The sequence below is a fragment of the Ornithodoros turicata genome, chromosome 5 (assembly GCF_037126465.1).
Source record: "Ornithodoros turicata isolate Travis chromosome 5, ASM3712646v1, whole genome shotgun sequence".
In the NCBI taxonomy this organism is placed as follows: domain Eukaryota; kingdom Metazoa; phylum Arthropoda; class Arachnida; order Ixodida; family Argasidae; genus Ornithodoros; species Ornithodoros turicata.
In genome coordinates, this window is record NC_088205.1 from 14,960,592 (window position 1) to 14,978,812 (window position 18,221).

Sequence of the window (18,221 nt, forward strand, 5' to 3'; positions counted from 1 at the left end):
CACCAAACAATATTCCTTTCATTTGTACGGCCACGTTCAGAATACGCGTTTCACTTACTGCTAATATTAAAGTACTTTAAGGAGTATCTTAAATACTTATTATTGTTATTATTTATTGGTCCATCAAGGGGCCTTTAGGCCATTACATGAGGGAGTGAGCAACACACTGGCACTGTACATCAAACAATGAACATAGACTAAAAAAACAAGAAAACAACACACAAAAAACAGCAGACAGAAAAAGATTATAACAAGGTGAAAAGCAAAGAATATATCTACGTTAGAGAGCAATGATGTGCGTGTACATGGAGCGACTTCTTGGAGCGAAGATTTCTGAGAGTATTTAGTACTCTACTCAAATTACTTTCACTTTAGAGTATTTCGTACTCTATTTAAAATACTTTTTACGTGCAGTGTTTAGTACCTCATTTTAAATATTTTTGCGCAGTATTTTGCACAAGTCTGAGACGGACTGCTCTCCTCACTCTATAGCAGAGTCGTAGCGACGGGGGTGCGAGAGGGGCAGCCGCCCCGGGCGCAGGCCCTGGCAGGTTAGTTGGACAGTATGCGGGAATGTGTAGAATTTGCATTTACGACCTCGGCAGTGCAAATAAGCGTTTTCTTTTCTTTGTTTACAGAGCTTCTGGCGGCAACGGGGGAGGGGGGGGGGGGGTGGCTTCAGATTTGCCCTGCCCCAGGAGCAAACTCGCCTCGCGACGGCTCCTATAGCACACTAAAATCAAAAGTGCATGAAAAATGAAATTTACAAGTGCAAACTCACCAGACACTGTACTGGTTGATCCAATGCTGATTCAATAATTTTCTGTGCGTCTCTGGGGCTCCCAAGCTTTTAGCCGCGGCGTTCACAGTTTTGGAGCCCATTGATGAGGCCTGTTGAAGCTGTTGGCAAATGAAAAATGAATGAATCGATCAGTTTCTTCCTGGAAACGACAAAAACGTGCACTACATGGTGTTTTGGTTTCAGATGTTGTTCTTCAATTTCTATATTATTCAATCTCCAATTACCGCTAACCCTAATCACAAATACCACGGTCCTGTTACATGCCAGTATAGTTGGCGACCAGCTCTATAGAACGTATTCCGTTACTGATCCGTTTGCTCAAACGACGGCAAAAATACTCGTAATTAACCATTTAAACAGCAATAAAAATACTGTGTAACTTACTTATCATGAGCTCCGAACGGGCAGCCGAATGCCGAAGTTACCCACGTCGTCTGCGTCCGAACATGAGTGTCGTCTGCGTTGTTCCGCTTCATGCAGCCTACTTGTCGTCTGCGACAGAATCCGCTGTGTTCCTGAATACAGAATATTTAAATGTGAAATTACTTTGAGGCGGATACCTATGTTCGTTCTATGATTACTATGTTTGTCCAAGAATATAAATTTAGTATGCTTTTGCCTGCTGCTACTTGTAAAAGCGATATTTAAAACATTGAGAACTCGAAACTGGCGGTGGTGTCGAGGCTGCACGAAACCGAAACCGTGCCAGCCACAGGTCAGCGCTTGCGACTACCGCTCACCTCCCGCTTCGCTCAGCTCCTCGTTTGCTCACTCACTTTCCACTCAGCTCTTCGTTCGTTCACTCATGCTGACTCATCATCGGCTCTGTTCCCTGTTTACTCACTCATGCTCACTCACTCCTCGCTGAGCTCTCCGTTTCCTAACTCATCCTTGGCTCAGCTTCCTGCTCGCTCACTATCTGTGGCTATATAGGTGCTGACGCACGCTCGTGCACACTTGCCAGCAAAACGGCCAATGTGTTTAGCTTCGTTCCCTTTTAATAAGCAACGTGACAACTGTCCCCGGTCTCCCCTCCTGCTTGTAAAAGCGACCCTAAATAAAATTGAGTAGTTCGAAACAAAGCTATTTCTTACATTTACATTTTGCTTTTTACCAAGCTTGTTCATGACAGCAATACCGAGACCTACGCGGCCTTGCTACGGTAAGACTCTGGAGTTCCGATGGGGCCACCTATGATTTAGTAACCGATATGGAACAGCAGCAAAGGAAGAAGAAGAAAAAAAAAAAAGAGAGAGAATAAGTATTTAGCTTTCATAAATCTCGGCAAATAAGCGGACTAAAAAAAGTGTGGTTTTAGTACCGTAGAAACATTGCGACATGGTGGGCATTGCAAAGTTTGCGTTTCTGGCTCATGACAGATGTTTTGGTTTTTATTTTTTCAAAAGGACCAGAACCAGATACGTATGCTCAGTAGAAGAAATTCCGACAGCGATGCCCCTCTTGCTATGTCCGCCGCGGACTATAATATTCACAGCTGAATTAACTTGTAGTCTGGTACAAAACAAGTCGGCAACTTTGCTTCAGCCTTATCGTTTGTAACTCATTTCCATGCAGTAAGAGGTATAGTTATGGGTTAGACAAGAAATTATGGCTTCAGGTGCTCTCCGACATTTCAATTTCATTATGTTTGTATTATGTTTGCAAAGAACCGAAAAGATATGGCTTTCGCTTGTATATACCTCGGGCCTGACAGTTTCGGGCAAAACATGAATCCATCTTCGACTCGATTTATCCCGGCCTGTTTTGCAGGGAAGGGTAACGTTAATGGTAACGGAAACAGAAACGGTGTATTACCGAAATTGGAGATGGTAACGATAACGGAAACAGAAACGCATACTGCGGTCCTCCATTACCGGAAACAGAAACGGAAACGAAAATTATCGTCCGGTATTGAATTCGGGTAATGGCTATTCCTGTTGTGAGATGACATTTGAGTGACTTATGATGTTATTTTTGTATTTTGAGGACTCCATCCCTTGTAATGCTCTAACTACTACACGAGAGCAAGGAAATAATGCGCAATATTGGATCTCGAGGGCACGTCCCTCGCTTTCCTACTCCTCCCAGTCCTCAACACATGAGACTTATAAAACATATACTACCCGCACGCTACTCCACCATAGCGCGAGAATGAAAGCGTGCAATTTTTATTGTTTTTTTTTTTTTTTTTAGTTCTTATTCATTTCACATTGGCTGTGGGAGTATTATTTACCACCGTCTGCCTATGAATGAGACATTGGATGAAGGTCACACACATCTTGTGTTGCTGGTCTCAGAGTGACTGAAGAGTGAAGGCATGTTCTTACTTTTATTGAAATATTTCAAGCTGCGCGCATACGAACGACGTAAAATTACGCGTGTAGTGTGTACGCGTGACACCGAAGCACCACTTGGGCAAAGCAGCAAGGACAAAACAGGGTGCTTACAAAACTGGACGGGCTGTCCTCCCTCAGCTCTGTAGCAGCTGTTCCATTACCGGAAACATTTACGGAAACGTAACGGAAATGAAATTGAAAGGCTGGTACCAGAAACGGATAACGAAAACGAAAGTATAGCAGTAACGAAACTGGAAACGGTAACGAAAACACGTCCGTTATCCTTCCCTGTTTTTTTTTTTTTTTTTTTTTTTCATTTTCTTTTTACATTGGTACTCCATAGGTAGGATTCATTTCGCTTCGCGTTTCCGCGACAAAAATAAAAAAGACAAAGAAACACCGAAAACATGGGCCGGTATTGTTATCATTCGTTCTTAACCGGAAAACACCGAACACAAATGAATGTCCGAGGAAAGATTAGAGAATTAATCGCTCCAGTAAGCCCAAATGAGATCTGCTTCCACTTCACTATGGAGCAGTAAAGTGTTCCTTTTGTGGTGTCTCACCCGGGAAAATTTTGTATTCGTTTTTGGTTTTAAGGCTGCGCTGAGACGCACAGTTTTCAAATTACGTTGCGACTCATATTCTAAAAGCGATAAACCCCAGTGCAGGGGACGCGGACAGACGAAACACAGACGAAGCACTGACTGGCAAACACCTTTACATTCGCCGATAACTGCAAGGTAAACCGTGTACACGCCAGAAAAATAACCGAGACACACCGTTTTTATGAAAATAAATAAACACCGCATACAATTATGAACAGCGTAAGTGTCACAAGAAAGGCGTACGCCTCCCGTTCTCAACAAATCAGGGCATACAACGATATCATTAGAGATTCACGACTAACACCCTGGGGGAATATGCGTCCTGGGCCGACTTCTAAGGGAACTATGCCGACATATGTCTCATAGTGTCTGAGAAAAACAGAGGGGGGGGGGGGGTTCCGAAATAGCTTGCCGTTGTTGGCCACACACGAGTGGGCATCGTCACGACTATAGCAAATGCTTTTATTTTATTTTTTAGCCTTCTTTTTAGCGCTCTTAGCTAACCGCCATCCCGAATGACATTGTTCTGCCCAACGACTGATTGAAAACATGACGCGCGCACCTTTTTGTGACACTTTTGCAGGTTTGTTAACTGTCACAAAAAGGCGTACGCCCCGGGCTTTTCACAAATCAGGAGCGATAAAAGTATCGTTGTGCGTAATGGTTGGCCTTCATCATGGGTAGTCGTCACGGGGGAGCAAGAGTTGCCCACCCCAGTTGATACAAAGGTGGTGGTGATGAAAGGGCTCGCCGTTGTCGGCCTCACAGAGGCGGGTAACGTCACGACTGACGCCCTGGTGTATGTGCGTCCTGGGCCGACTTCTAAGGGAACTGTGCTGACATACGTCTGAAAGCGTCTGACGACAATACGAAAACGACGATACAAAAAAGGCGTACGCGTCCCGCTTTCAACAAATCAGGGGCGAGAACGATGTCATTCGGGATGATGGTTGGCTATATAGGAGCCTGCATTGCGGTGAAGTTCACTTTTAAGAGCGTACTCCAATTACCGCATTACATTACCTGTTTTAAGAGTGTGGTTTGTGTACCGCTTTGTATAACCTCCCCTTCTCAGACTCGAGATGCCCCAAGTGCAGATAAAAAGACAAGATATGGATAGGAACGCCGTCGGAGATATTCTTCACTCTAAATCGTCTTCCCGCGTCTGCTCACTCCGTTCAAGAACAGCCCACCGAACACAGTGCAGGTGTGTTCATCCAGTGGCGTATAGCAGGACCTCCAAGATGATCCAAGGTGAGCCTACACATGCCTGTGCATACAGCGAGATGTGAGACGAAAATATAGAATATTGGAACGCGTAAGAATGATTTACACATGGTGTGGTCTCCATATTTTTCTTTCGTATCCAATCCAATCCACATATGGTGTGTCATGACCAGTGAGGGCGCGTCACGGTTTTGGAAGTAGTTTGAAGTAGAAAAAAAAGTAATTTGGAGTAGTTTGAAAACAGACCCCGGGAACTGCACGAACTTGCGCGATCGTCACACTGGACCGTGCCCCCACCCCCGCTTTCAATCCCTCAGCAGTGGCATCCCTAAAGTACTAAAGAGTTCTTCATGCATGACAGCAAAACTCGCATCAGTGGGTATTTTCGGAACTGCTGTGGTTCTTCCCCGTTGCATTTCGTACAAACACTCGAAACTTGTGACATGTAAAATGCTGGAGGCAACCATTACTGGGCGTGTTGACCCGTACCGTACCTGGGGGACAGCTCTGTACGATCAGTAATACGATCGGCAACCAAGGGTACACGTAAAGAATGCTTTAGACAGCAATAATATGTGGAACTCACCTGCCATGAACAATATAGGCACAGAAGCGCAAAACAGGTGTCTGCGACCACGCGAGGGCGTCGTCTGCGTTAGTCCGCTCTTTGCATAGACTGTCGTCTGCGACGGTATCTGCTGCATTTCAGCCGGTTAACACGTCTAACACGAGCAAGTTAACATGGTACCAGAGCCCCATTTGTGTCTACGTGACAATGTGTTATATTTTATACCTCTGCTTGTAAAAGCGATCTTGAACGAAACCGGAAAAGCTTAGCAATGGCACTGGTTTCGAGGCTACGCGAAACCGAAACCATGATAACGTGTAGTGTCTGCTGTGCGAATGAGCCAGAATGAGCAAATGCGGCTGAAAAAGTCAGCCTTAAACAACAACAACAACAACTTCATTTTGAGATGATGAATGGGGAGTTTCATCGCACCATCGCCCAAAAAATATCGAGATGTTAAAATCGAAATGCCATCAAACTTACTTTTTCCTTAACCTCGATCCTGTGCTTGCCTCGCTAGATGTCAGCATAAAACCAAAAGCATATAGCAACTCGCTTTATTTGCTAGAGCAAGACGTCACAGACATATATTCTACAGCGAAAGGTATATACATTTTAAATAATATACTGTTTGCCGATAAATATGAAGGATCACGAAACCCTCACTGAAATGTTTCATGCAATGACATGTGAACTATACAGAGATGACTTCAGGTAATGACAACATTAAATGTGACCCAGCACAGTGTGTCTTTAAATGTCAGCATTGTGTACGTTACGGATGAAAAACGATGTATAGGTGTCGTGTATGTGTAGATATCCTAATGTTGTGTAACATTTGGCGTTAGCAAATTACCTATATACAGAACCAAGGCAAAGCTCATCTGCGACTTCCAGTGGTACAGCCTTTATATGAACGCCTTTCTTGATTCTGAGGACCAAGGGATTCATTTCAATCTCTGGTGGATCCTGAAAACGAATATTCAACATGTCAGGTCTCACGATAATAATTGGCACATTGATCCGCGCTCGCTCTATTGTTCCGATACTCAATTCAAAATATGTTCATTCAAAATTATTCAAAATTGAAAATTATTCATTGTTGTCTAGACAAGTGACTGGATATCAGAAAAGAAATGGCGCCGATCGCAAGACAGTTGCACACACTAATTGATGTGCTTCTCGTGTCAACTTTTGCTGCATTCTAACGTGACCAATGGGAATGTGAAAGAAGCACAACCTTTTCAGTATTTTCGGTAGCTTGCAGACGGTATTTCCTGAGGAGTTTCGCGATGGCCAAACGAAGCTCCATCTGGGCGAATCTCATGCCGATGCAGTTACGTGGTCCCGCACCGAATGGCTGCCATGCAACTGGGCTTATCTTGGACTTATTCTCTGGCAGGAATCTGCAAAAATTATACGACGAAGGACGTCCTTGTACCTTGAAATAATGTATCGATATAAAGTTGTCGGGAGGCAGCAGAACGCAGGCTGCTGCTTGCAGGCTTGCAGGCGGTATATGGTGAGTTAATGCAGCTAGTGCACGCTTGTGATCAGAACTACCATATGGGCCTGTTGGCCACTGACTGAGTTCATGACTAAAAGCGTTAAAACTTACAAATATAGACGATGACACGAACAACAACATCACGGAGCGCTTTGTGGTGGGTTGTTGTTCGTGTCGTCGTCCTTGTTTGTAAGTTTTAGCGCTTTTAGTCATGAACTCACTCCAGTGCATGCTATACACACTCTTACGCACACTCACATGCAATACACAATTTCACACATACAATCTTAAAACAGAACTTCACCACAGAACACACTCAACACACAGAATAATTGCACGGAATTGGGACGTACACCTTTTTGTGTCATTAACACAACTGCATAAGTGTCACAAAAAGGTGTACGCCTTCCAATTTTAGCCAATCGGGGGCAGAACGATGTCATTCGGGACGGTGGTATTGGCTAAGAGCTATGCGGTGAAGTTCTGTTTTCAGAGCACAGGACGTGTCACGAAGCACCAATGTTACTAAATGAGAACCAGCTCGCGATCATATACACTCTTAAAAATGAACTTCACCGCATAGCACGTTTCTAGCCAACTATCATCTCGAATGATATCGTTATCTGCCCTGATTTGTTGAAAACGGGAGGCGTATACGCCTTTTTTGTGACAATTATGAACAGCATAACTGTCACAAAAAGGCGTACGCCTCACGTTTTCAACAAACAAAGTGAGAAACAATATCCTGCCAGAATACACACTCTAAAAACAGAACTTCACCGCATAACACGCTGTGCTCATTGCCAAGAATGATAGGTTTATCGCTTCTGATTCGAAGAGAGAGGGAAAGCGTACGCCTTTTTGTGACAATTTGCATATATCCAACTTGCCACAAAAAGGCGTACGCCCACCTCTCTTCGAATCAGAAGCGATAACCATATCATTAATGGTTGGCGCACAGCGTGCCATGCGGTGAAGTTCTGTTTCTAGAGTGCAGGAGGCGCGAAGATTTCAATTGCATAGGTCAAGCACACTCTTAAAAATGAACTTCACCGCATAGCACGCTCCTAGCCAACCGTAATCTCAAATGATATCGTTATCTGCCCTGATTTGTTGAAAACGGCAGGCGTACGCCTTTTTTGTGACACTTATGCTGTTCATAATTGTCACAGAAAAGGCGTACGCCTCCCGTTTTCAACAAATCAGGGGGCTTAATCGCTTCATCGTCGTTACGGTCGTTACAAGCTAACGAGTGGCGGTAAATTCAAAAAGGTGGGCACGTGCTAAAACACGTGCACGGCGCTCTTCGCGCGATACGTGAAGGCCGTGGTACACGTCACGCGCAATGTGTCACGTGCCCACCTTTTTGAATTTCCCGTCACTCGTTAGCTTGTAACGACCGTAACGACGATGAAGCGATTAAGCCCCCAGGGCAGATAACGATATCATTTGAGATTATGGTTGGCTAGGAGCGTGCTGTGCGGTGAAGTTCATTTTTAAGAGTGTAGGGTTCTGCAGACTCCAGAATAAAAAATACAAAAACAAAACAAAAAAAGAAAAAAAGAAGCGCTTTCACTTCAACCACCCACCTGTCAGGGTCGAACTTGAGTGGATCTTCCCAAACGTTAGGGTCCCTGTGCACGTGGTCCACCGATATCATGACCGTCGTTCCTGTAGGGATGCGTAACTTCCCGTATTGTTTGTCCACCACAGCTTCTCTGGTGATGAAGCTGCGTTGATATCCATCAGCATTTCAGCTTATCGTCATCAAATCTACTCAGACTAATCTTAAACAAGAGTGAACGGTACTTTGGAAGCCCCTTTATTATCAACGGTCTACTAACACCCTGTAATAATAGTGAGTGTTAGTATATCGTTCATTCCGTGGCTTCCGAAGTGCCGTATCTACCGCGCCCAATCAACGAATACGATTTTGAGCCATGCACGCTGCCATTGATTCCGGTAGTTTTACGGTGACGTCATCAGCAGTCTACGAACACTCGCTATTTCCGTTGCTATGTAGCAACATAGTATACAGTTGCTGTATGTAGCGCGACTTTCGCGGTATCTTTCAAGTGAATAAAAGGACACTTACGAGAATATCGGAGGGTAAAGTCGAAGGCATTCAGAGATGACACAGTTGAGATACGTGAGCTTCTGTGTTGTGCTGTAGTCGATTTCCCCCTGTAACAACACATATTCTATGCGTATGTATATGTCCTGCCATTACACTAGGCTGACATGACCATATCGTCAACCACACTGTAACGGGTACAGGTCAGGCCCTAGCTCCTTCAAATGACTTCCTTATTTTTCATGAAACTTTTATACGACCGCATGAAGGCCGTGAAAGAGCATGCAATACAAACCATGGAAAACTTAAAAAACTAAGTCGGTCTCATGTGTCACGTCGTATGTGTCTCTTCTTTTCTTTCTTTCTTTGTCGGCATGTGTTACGCTGACCTCCCAATAGGTATTTACGTATGTAGCTCCAGCGTGTTGCCTACCTCGTTTCCAATGACTGAGAACAGTTCTTCCCTGATTTTCTCCTGAACTTCGGGATAGTTGACGAGCATGTGCGTTATCAAAGTCAAAGTATTGCTCGTGGTTTCGTATCTGCAAGGACACATTCACACAGTTAATGGTGACGTAGGCCCTATTTTCTAAGAGAACAAAAGAAATTTGATCACCCACTTCATAGGTCATGAAACTTCGACGTGTATTAAATCGTATCGAATTAAAGCAAATAGATCTCCGAATGAATATAATTAAACGAATGTATTTCATAATTTTATCATAGCCCCTGTTCAGCAAACTTATCTTGTCATATATCAAAACAAACATTGTGCACACCACACAACAACAAAACCTGTCTTGGAACTGTGATGGCGAAACTCGCGGGGCCTTCGCTCTCACAAGCTACCATCTGTTGAGTGCACACAGAATATTCCTCGACGCCTCCGAGGTCATATAGGAGCCGCGCGCATGCGCACAAACATTTAGGAAAGAGCCCTGTCATGATAGCTGAGACCGCGATGTGAGGCTTGAGCTCGAACTGTAAGAAGCCGAGTTCAACTTTTTTTCGGATGCAGACATATTACAGAGTTCGAATTAGGCGGATGTACGTCAAACAATGCATCAGATGTCGGCACTTGTGACTCCTGCTCACTCCTGCTCAGTTTTTTGTTCACTCACTCATGCTCACTCAGTCCCTGCTCTGATCTCCATCTGCTTACTCATGCTCATTCACTTCCCGCTCGGCTCACAGTTTCCTCACTCGTGCTCAGCTCATTCGCCATATTGAGCATGGACATGTACATGAGTGAGTTCTGCCGAAGTATGCCTTGCAGTACGTCGGAAATTAAGTTCTTCCACACACACAAAAGGAGAACCCTACTCACCCAGCGACAAGAACCAGGAAGGCGTTCTGAGTGATATCATCATCATCGAGTTCCGCCTTCGACGACGTGAGACCATTCGTCACTACGGCATACAGGAGATCCTTGATTCAGGACCTGTCACGTGACACACTACATGATCGCGTATACCTGTGTTCTGTCTTAGTTCGTGCGCTTCTGCTTCGTCTCCTGCCGTAAGCTGTTCCGATGTGACATTTCCAAAGTCTACCTTTGAGTGCTTCGCATCGATCATCAGCTGGAGAAGATCTTTTCCGTGGAGCTGGAAAGAAAGTGACTATGACTTCCTGGGCGTACAGAATAATTTTCCTTCTGCGTCACCGTCTTCAGGAAAGCTTTATTCCGTTCATAGGAGCCAATGGGGCCATGGAAGCCGATGTGTGTCTCATAAATTACCTTAGCTATAGCAATCCGCAAAAGCTGCGACGTGGCAAAATGGGTAGAGCATTCGTTCTCTGGTGGTGGCTACACTGTCATGCTGAGCTGGTGGGTTCGAACCCCACCACAGACTGTGCTGTACGAAGTTTTCCGTTAGACTTTTCAGACGGATGTTGGCACAATTCCCTCTCAAGTTGGCTCATGACGCACATTCCCTTCCTGCTGTCCTCTGTCCATGTATGTATCGCATTCAGAGCCGCGGTTGCTACGCTGTGCTAACGCAGGTTTTATTTTTTAAAGGACCCATTGCAATGCGTGCGAGAAACAATGCTTAAATCAGAAAGCGACAAAGGGCATTCTAATGACCTTTTTGACAATGGACTGTTTCTTTGTCCTCCGCTGCGGATTTCCATCAAGTGCCTTGAAATGGAGACGTTGCCCCGATTGAAGACCCCGTGTTGCAAACGACTTCTACCGGGTAAATTTCTCACCATGACAAGCCCGCTTTGCTTGTGTTTCGTACGAAAATCCACAAAAACCTTCACGACGTACCGTAGCGTCCTTCTGCCGCGATTGAACAATCCCCTTGCATTTGTCGACGACCTCCTTGAAAGGATGGACACCGTTATTCAGTCGCTTCAGCCGCCACTGAACTAGAAACCGGAGAAGGAAGTCCAAGCCAGGAAACGAAGCTGCATACATAAAATGAAAATCTCATTCAATGGCACGTACCCTAAGAATAAAGTTATCTACGATGTTGTTCCAGGACGCAGATATGCACTGAAGTAACTTGCCGCCAGACCGACAGGTATAGATCGCTTATCATAGACCGCCGCCTAGGCTAAATATGGGCTGCTCGACGCCTCTTTCAAGGCCACCAAGATAGACAAGGCCTGATCACTTAAACAACGTGACGTGGTCATTAAGGGTCCGCCAACCACGGCCGTGCTTTCGGCAGCCGTATAGCTATGAAAACGGTGCGCCATCAGCCACTGGTAACCACAGAAAGCTTGCGTTTGAAATTGTCTGCGGCGATTGGCTGACGAAGCAGACGACATCCTGACTTTATATGTCAATGTGGCGAAGGAGTGACAGGGTTGGTCGCTGTCTCTTCTCCCTCCTTCTCCGTGTGACACACAATGTCCTTAGCGAATCGCCCCGGATGATTTCAAACACGGAAAGCCTGCGATAATAAGTGGTTTGCCTGTGCGGCTGAAGACATGTCATTCCCCCAGTTGTGGTTGCTATAGGAACGTGCTTGTGATCGGACACACCACTAACGACACGTCATGTGTCAAGAAGGCCTTCTTCAGACAAGATGTCGATACGTTACTCCGCACTCTACCATCTAAAGAATTTGGAAGCGAGTTAGGTCTGCTTAAACCTAAGCTTTAGCCAAATCCATAGCCCTGAATTTTGATCGTGTGAAGGTTCGGTTCCTATACATGCCGTTTTCACCGCTTCCGGTTTGGTGCCAAAACGACATCCGGTTTCACAGCAAACACGCTCTGCGCCAACCACTGTGCCGATTGATACAGTTATCGCTTCTGATTTGAGGAGGGAGAGGGTCGTATACGCCTTTTTGTGGCAATTCAAATTGCCACAAAAAGGCGCACGCCTCCCGTTTTCAACAAATCAGGAAAGCGAAAGATATAATTCTGCATGGCGGCTGGTTCCGAGCGTCCTTAGTCGCGGAAGGACCGGAAGTCTTCGTGGCACCGGAAGTTGTGCCGAGGGCTTGTTTATGCTTGCCCGAGAATGTCATGTATTGAAACCTCTACGCTTGATATGTAAAAGCTACAGAGTAGGTGACCAGCACTGACCGTGAAGAATAATTGCGGGCGAGAAGCCACCGCTGAAGAGAGTTCTACTGCTGGCCAGCAGACTGCTTTCGGGATTCCGCTGGATGTTCTGGTCAATGCCCATCGCACTACGGCTGATCACGTCCAGGGTTAATGCCTGGTACATGTCGGAGGCCTCAAACTCTTCCCCCTTACGTGCATAGTCGTCCACCTTCTTGACCAGTTCCTCAATTTTCTCGATCATCCCCGTTGACATCTGCGTCAGAAGAGAGCGTTCTCAAACAATGTCCTACACAGAGGTAGGCTAACAAAGAATGATCCGTGAAGCGTAATCGAGTACGCTTCTCTTCAATTCGCGGTAAATATAGCAAGGACGACACTGCCGCTTTGCAACTGTACCTGATGGTCTGTGGTCTGAACAGTAACCGTAAACTTCAGACACAGCATAAATTTGAAATAAATTTGGCATAACGAAATGCGTGATTGTGGCTCCTTGATAAATTTTTATTCACCTGTCCAACTTTCCGCGATTAATTCCAGTTGACTATGACCATCCTTTCAACTTAAAATGTCATCTCTTCTGCATTTCCCTATCTCGAGCCATTAAAGAGCATTACAAGAATATAATTATACTACACGACATTATTTTCGGCTTGTTCCTTCTGTTTAGCCTTCTATCCCATTTAATTGTCTTGGTGTTGGCTTTTGTAATAACTTTGAATTTCATGTTCCGTTAGTTGTTGTGTTATGACCTTGTTTCACTTCGTCATGGTACAACTCGGAGGGGGCGTCCTTTAGGTTAATATATGAAGTAAGAAATAGACAGCGATCATGGGCGTTCCCAGGATTCTTTCCAAGGGGAAGGGGGAGGGGGGGGGGGGCAAGCGTGCAACTTCCCCTCCCCTACCACCTCTTTTTCTGGAGGCGGACCTTGAGAACTGTGTGGCTTCAGAAGTTCCTATTATGACATCTGAGTATAATAATTACAACTTATGACTAAAGAGTGCACTATTTTCACAAGCGACCCTGGAGCCCCAGGGTCGCTTGTGAAAATGGTGAAATAGGGGGGGAATAGTGAAAATAGGGGGGCACGGCCCCCACTTGCTCCCCTCTCGGTACGCCCATGACATGCACGCGGTCTTGCCCCTGACCATACAAACCGACACTTTTATGGTCACATGTAGGCTGCTTGTAATGACCTGGGACCACAGGACGGTATGCACGCATTGCATTCCCTTGGCACGCTATCGTCCAAGGAACGATACGTGGTAGGGCACCACTGTGCTGAAAACAGAGGCACGAAAACGAAAGAGCTGGCTTACGAGTCTGAGCTTGTTGGAGGTAAATGATGGTGTAAGGACACTTCGAACTTCCTTCCATCGTTTTCCTTGCAACTGAATTAGGCTCTTTCGTTCGGGACCGCGAGGTCGCTTCGGCTGGAACAGGAGCTAAATGCAAAAGAACATCGGTTTTTTAAGGTAATGAAACAATAAGCTATACTGCTTTTCTTAATGCTTCCCTTACCCCTCTGTCAATAAAGTCTTGAAAGTCTTTGATTTGGATCATTTTCATGAGTTCCGGGTCAGCGACCAGAAGGACCGGCCTGTAGCCGTCGAAGTACCTGATCGTATAGAAGACAAGAATTTCTAACCAACTGTGAGTTGACGAATACTTACGGAAATACCTAGGCAAGTAGATACTTAGGGAAGTAGTTAGCATGGCAACGTACCCTAGTGTCTTTCCGTACTTTGCAATCCACTCCCTGTGAGCCACAAGTGGGGTCTGTGAAAAGCGACAATGATGAAGACGATTAAATCCCTAGACAAGGCATACAGGTTCCTTCTTTCCATATACACATATTACGTACATAGGTTCACAAATTCCGGGAAGATTGCACTAGAGTAATACTGTTTGCACATTGTCGTTTATTTGAGCAAAACAACAAGTCATTCACCTGTCACTCAAACTCTAAAAACAGAACTTCACCGCATAGCACGCTGTGCGCCAACCATTGCTACGAATGATAGTGCTATCGCTTCTGATTCGAACAGAGAGGGGGGCGTACGCCTTTTAGTGTCAATTATAATATGTCCAAATTGACACAAAAAGGCGTACGCCCTCCCCCTCTCTTCGAATCGGAAGCGATAACCTTATCATTCATGGCAATGGTTGACGCGCAGCGTGCTACACTCTAAAACTTCACTTCACCGCATAGCACGCTCTGCGCCAACCACTGCCACGAATGATAGGGTTATCGCTTCTGATTCGAAGAGAGGGGGAGGGCGTACGCCTTTTTGAGTCAATTTGGATATATGATAATTGACACAAAAAGGCGTACGCCTCCCTCTCTCTTCGAATCAGAAGGGCTAACCCTATCATTCGTGCTGGTAATGGTTGGCGCAGAGTGTGCTATGCGGTGAAGTTCTGTTTTTAGAGTGCATGAAAACAAACCTGGTACGGGGAGCACACGGATTATCTATCAGCCATTACAGCGCTCTTTTCCAGGATGGGTGCAGTGGCATTAACGTGAGATAAATAGGGTCGTCCGTAACAAGGTAATTGACAAACATAAAAATGTTCGAAACGCTTTTAGAAATAGAATGAACCTAATTGCCTAATTAGGTTCCTAACCTAATTACCTAATCCACGGACGGATCACTCTGGCATCGTTCATGATCACGATTATATCGTGACGTAAAAGTGAAAAGATTTCTGCTCGCAATATGAAGGATACTGTTGCCTTGACAGCAATACAAAAGGAACATGAAAAGGAACAGGAACAACAAGGAACAGAATACAACAGAACACAGAATCCAATTCATCGTTCATGATTTACGCTCCGAGGAAACCGCAATTTGCGCTTTTCCCTCTTCCCTCCTTCTCAAGAAACGCAGCAATGCCGAGTGGCCTATCATTGGTCACCTCAAACTGTCTCCCGCGCTGATTGGTCGAATTGTTTGAGGAGACCAGTGACAAGCCGCTCAGCATTACCTCATATATCTTGAGAAGGTGAGAGAGAACGGAAAGCGCAAATTGCGGTTTCCTTGGAGCCTAAATCACGAACTGATCTAACTTCGTTCCTTTTGTATTGCTGTAGAGGCAACAGTATCATTCATTCTACGAGGAGAGTCTTTTTTTTTTATTACTATTATTACCAGATTGTCTTGGGTGCGTCACGGCGCCCCTACCACCATGAGGCTCACGCATGTTCATAAACATCGAGCATTAGTGTGAAAAAATACTAATAGGCCCACCTTTTGGTACAGTTCGACCATATTCCCGAAGAAAATACTGGGCTCCGGACCAGGTATGTCTAAATTCTTGAAGTACTCATAATGCCTCCTTCTTTGGCTGCAAACGTGAGACAACATTTTGAAGAATATCACTACCATACAAGATACAACGCGAAAAGAAGCACACGTTCATCTCATAAGACGCTGTTATGTGACTAAGTTCCGCTTTTGGTCGCATGTTGTAACGTGTTGAAAATTGATAATGGAAAACACAAAGGACTTGCCTCAACCAATGCGCAATGGCCAGCGCGATGACAGCGAGCACGAGTTGCCACATGATGCAACCTGAAAGAGGATTTTTCCTTTAGGGTCAACAGCTTGGTCATGACTGAGGGGCGTTGCATGGTTACGCGCTACGTTGCATGGTTACGCGTTGCATGGTTTACGCGCTATCTGTCACTTTCTTTCTGTGACGCTGGATGAAAATGCATCGGTGCAACCGGCAGTACAATGGAACAGGATTTCGCTTTCAGTCCTTTGAACATTTCGCTGTACTGTGTATCTCTTCTTCAAAACGCTTAAACAAAATCGCAGCAAGTCAAGCAAGAATAGGATAAAATGATACCTAGAAGAAGTTTTACGGTTATCGGGTGTAAAATTAGGAAAAATTGCGATTTCCGGAAGAACAGCTTCGTTTCTTGTGCGCTGCAGATGTACACCATCAATACTTGCGTACACAATTATCACTCTTGTCCCCTCTTGTAACTTGTAACCCTCTATCGTGTGCTTCTCTGTTGTGTGTGTGTTTTTTTTAGTTTTTGCTGTAGTGTTTTCGTTTGTCCCATCCTACAGTTGGCAATACGAGTACCACAGTGTAGGTCCGCTTGTCCCATCCGACAGTTGGCAATACTACTTAATACAGTGACACCACCATATGATCTTCAGACCGGGTTTGCGGGACGCTGAAATTGTGGAACCACCACAGTGACAATGCAAAAAGAGTTACACAACGATTACACAAAACATTAAAGGGATTTCGATAAAAATTAAGATGATTTGAAAAAGAGCCTCACCGAGAATTTACCCCAACTTGAACTATAGCAATATTTAGCTGCTGAAAGCTGCAACTTTTTTGTTTTTGTTTTTTTTTTTTGTTTTTACCGGAATTTTACAGCCAATTTACGTGGCTCTTCTCTTCCCCAAGTTTATTGGCTCACAATATATGACATCACTCTTACGTCAGACAATCTTATCTGTATCCTCTCACAACATCGTCCTCGTAACCGCTTTACAGGATTTCTTCTCAGTAAATGTCAGAAAAGTCCCAAGAGATGTGCCGATCAATCATGCTGCCACTGCCTTATAAAAGTTTCTTAACTCCAATGTTGATATACTCGCCGGCATACTAGATTATACTTGACCCCTTTGTTGTCGATAACCTCTTCTTCCGCGCAAGCCTTAGCTCCTGAAGACAGGAGGAACAAGAGCAAGACAACAGCATCGACTCACCTGCACTTGGACGCGTGTCTCCTCTAAACTCCACAATAGAAGGTGACAAGCATAAAAGAAGTGATCCGCTATCACCCCTTATCTATCAAACAATAGCCACGCGAATCACCGGCGTGAGCCAGCTGAATATCGGTGCGCGTGCCTACGAACTAAAATAAACAGCCAGGTACGGAAGCACCGGAACGTCGCGTGCTGCTTGCACCGGACGTCCTCGCCTTGACGGTCTTGTACTCGAATGGGTTGGACTCCAAACAATGGTATCGGTCTGTCTAGATTAGCGATTCGTGTGCCAGTGTGGAGTGTTGCAGCCGGAGATAGGGCGGACGTCATGGAGACTTTCAGCGAAGTACGTATACGGTTGACTGTGGACCTGACAGGACCTCCTGAGATAAGCGGAACCCGTAACGGTTTTGGAATGCGATGCATATGGGTATTTTCCGTTTTTGAGCGGGTCTCAACTGAAAGAGGGTTAAAAACCTGGCGGGTTGGTTGGGTGAGCAGGTCTAAAGCTTAAAAAACACTGGCCAAGGATTGAAAAAAAAATGAGATGAAAACGAAAGTTAAAGAAGAAGGCTGATATCAAGCTTTGAGTATTTTACAAATCATCATCATTACGTACATTGTTACTCACTGAGTGCGGCTTGTCTACAGTATGGCGTCATTTTGAGAGTCGACAAATCATGGAAGGTTGGACGCGAAAGTCAAACCGCTACGTACCTTATGGAGGCCCTCAGGGAGGTGACGGAGCCGAGACAAACGGGCTCCAGTCGAAGGGAGTAAGTGCAAACGAGTAAAGTGGTTATCTCCAACTACAACACGTCTAGATTAGAATGAG

The 18,221-nt window shown here is 45.1% G+C and overlaps 2 protein-coding genes across 4 annotated transcripts in view; one reads left to right on the plus strand and one right to left on the minus strand.

Moving 5' to 3' along the window:
* Window positions 1–4,939: 4,939 nt before the first annotated feature.
* The window catches only part of LOC135394089 (bone morphogenetic protein 7-like), a 43,379-nt gene continuing 30,097 nt past the window's right edge, over window positions 4,940–18,221 (plus strand). Inside the window, exon 1 of the mRNA XM_064624585.1 lies at window positions 4,940–5,000. Within this exon, the coding sequence (XP_064480655.1) occupies window positions 4,991–5,000 (10 nt within the window). The 5' untranslated portion in view covers window positions 4,940–4,990. The remainder of the gene's footprint in view (window positions 5,001–18,221) is intronic.
* LOC135394088 (cytochrome P450 3A6-like) lies at window positions 6,085–18,150 on the minus strand. 3 transcript variants are annotated; one of them, XM_064624583.1, is made up of 15 exons: window positions 18,104–18,150; window positions 16,162–16,222; window positions 15,899–15,995; window positions 14,374–14,426; window positions 14,169–14,265; window positions 13,967–14,092; window positions 12,666–12,900; window positions 11,395–11,534; window positions 10,597–10,726; window positions 10,450–10,531; window positions 9,556–9,664; window positions 9,144–9,232; window positions 8,638–8,778; window positions 6,782–6,947; window positions 6,085–6,510 (listed from the first exon to the last, which is right to left on the minus strand). In XM_064624583.1, the coding sequence occupies exons 2-15, from the start codon at window positions 16,212–16,214 to the stop codon at window positions 6,394–6,396; spliced, it is 1,635 nt and encodes a 544-aa protein (XP_064480653.1). In that variant the 5' UTR covers window positions 16,215–16,222; window positions 18,104–18,150; the 3' UTR covers window positions 6,085–6,393. The 3 variants fall into 3 exon arrangements, with proteins under 3 accessions (XP_064480653.1, XP_064480651.1, XP_064480652.1); XM_064624581.1 differs by lacking the exon at window positions 18,104–18,150 and adding an exon at window positions 17,387–17,612; XM_064624582.1 differs by lacking the exon at window positions 18,104–18,150 and adding an exon at window positions 17,284–17,343.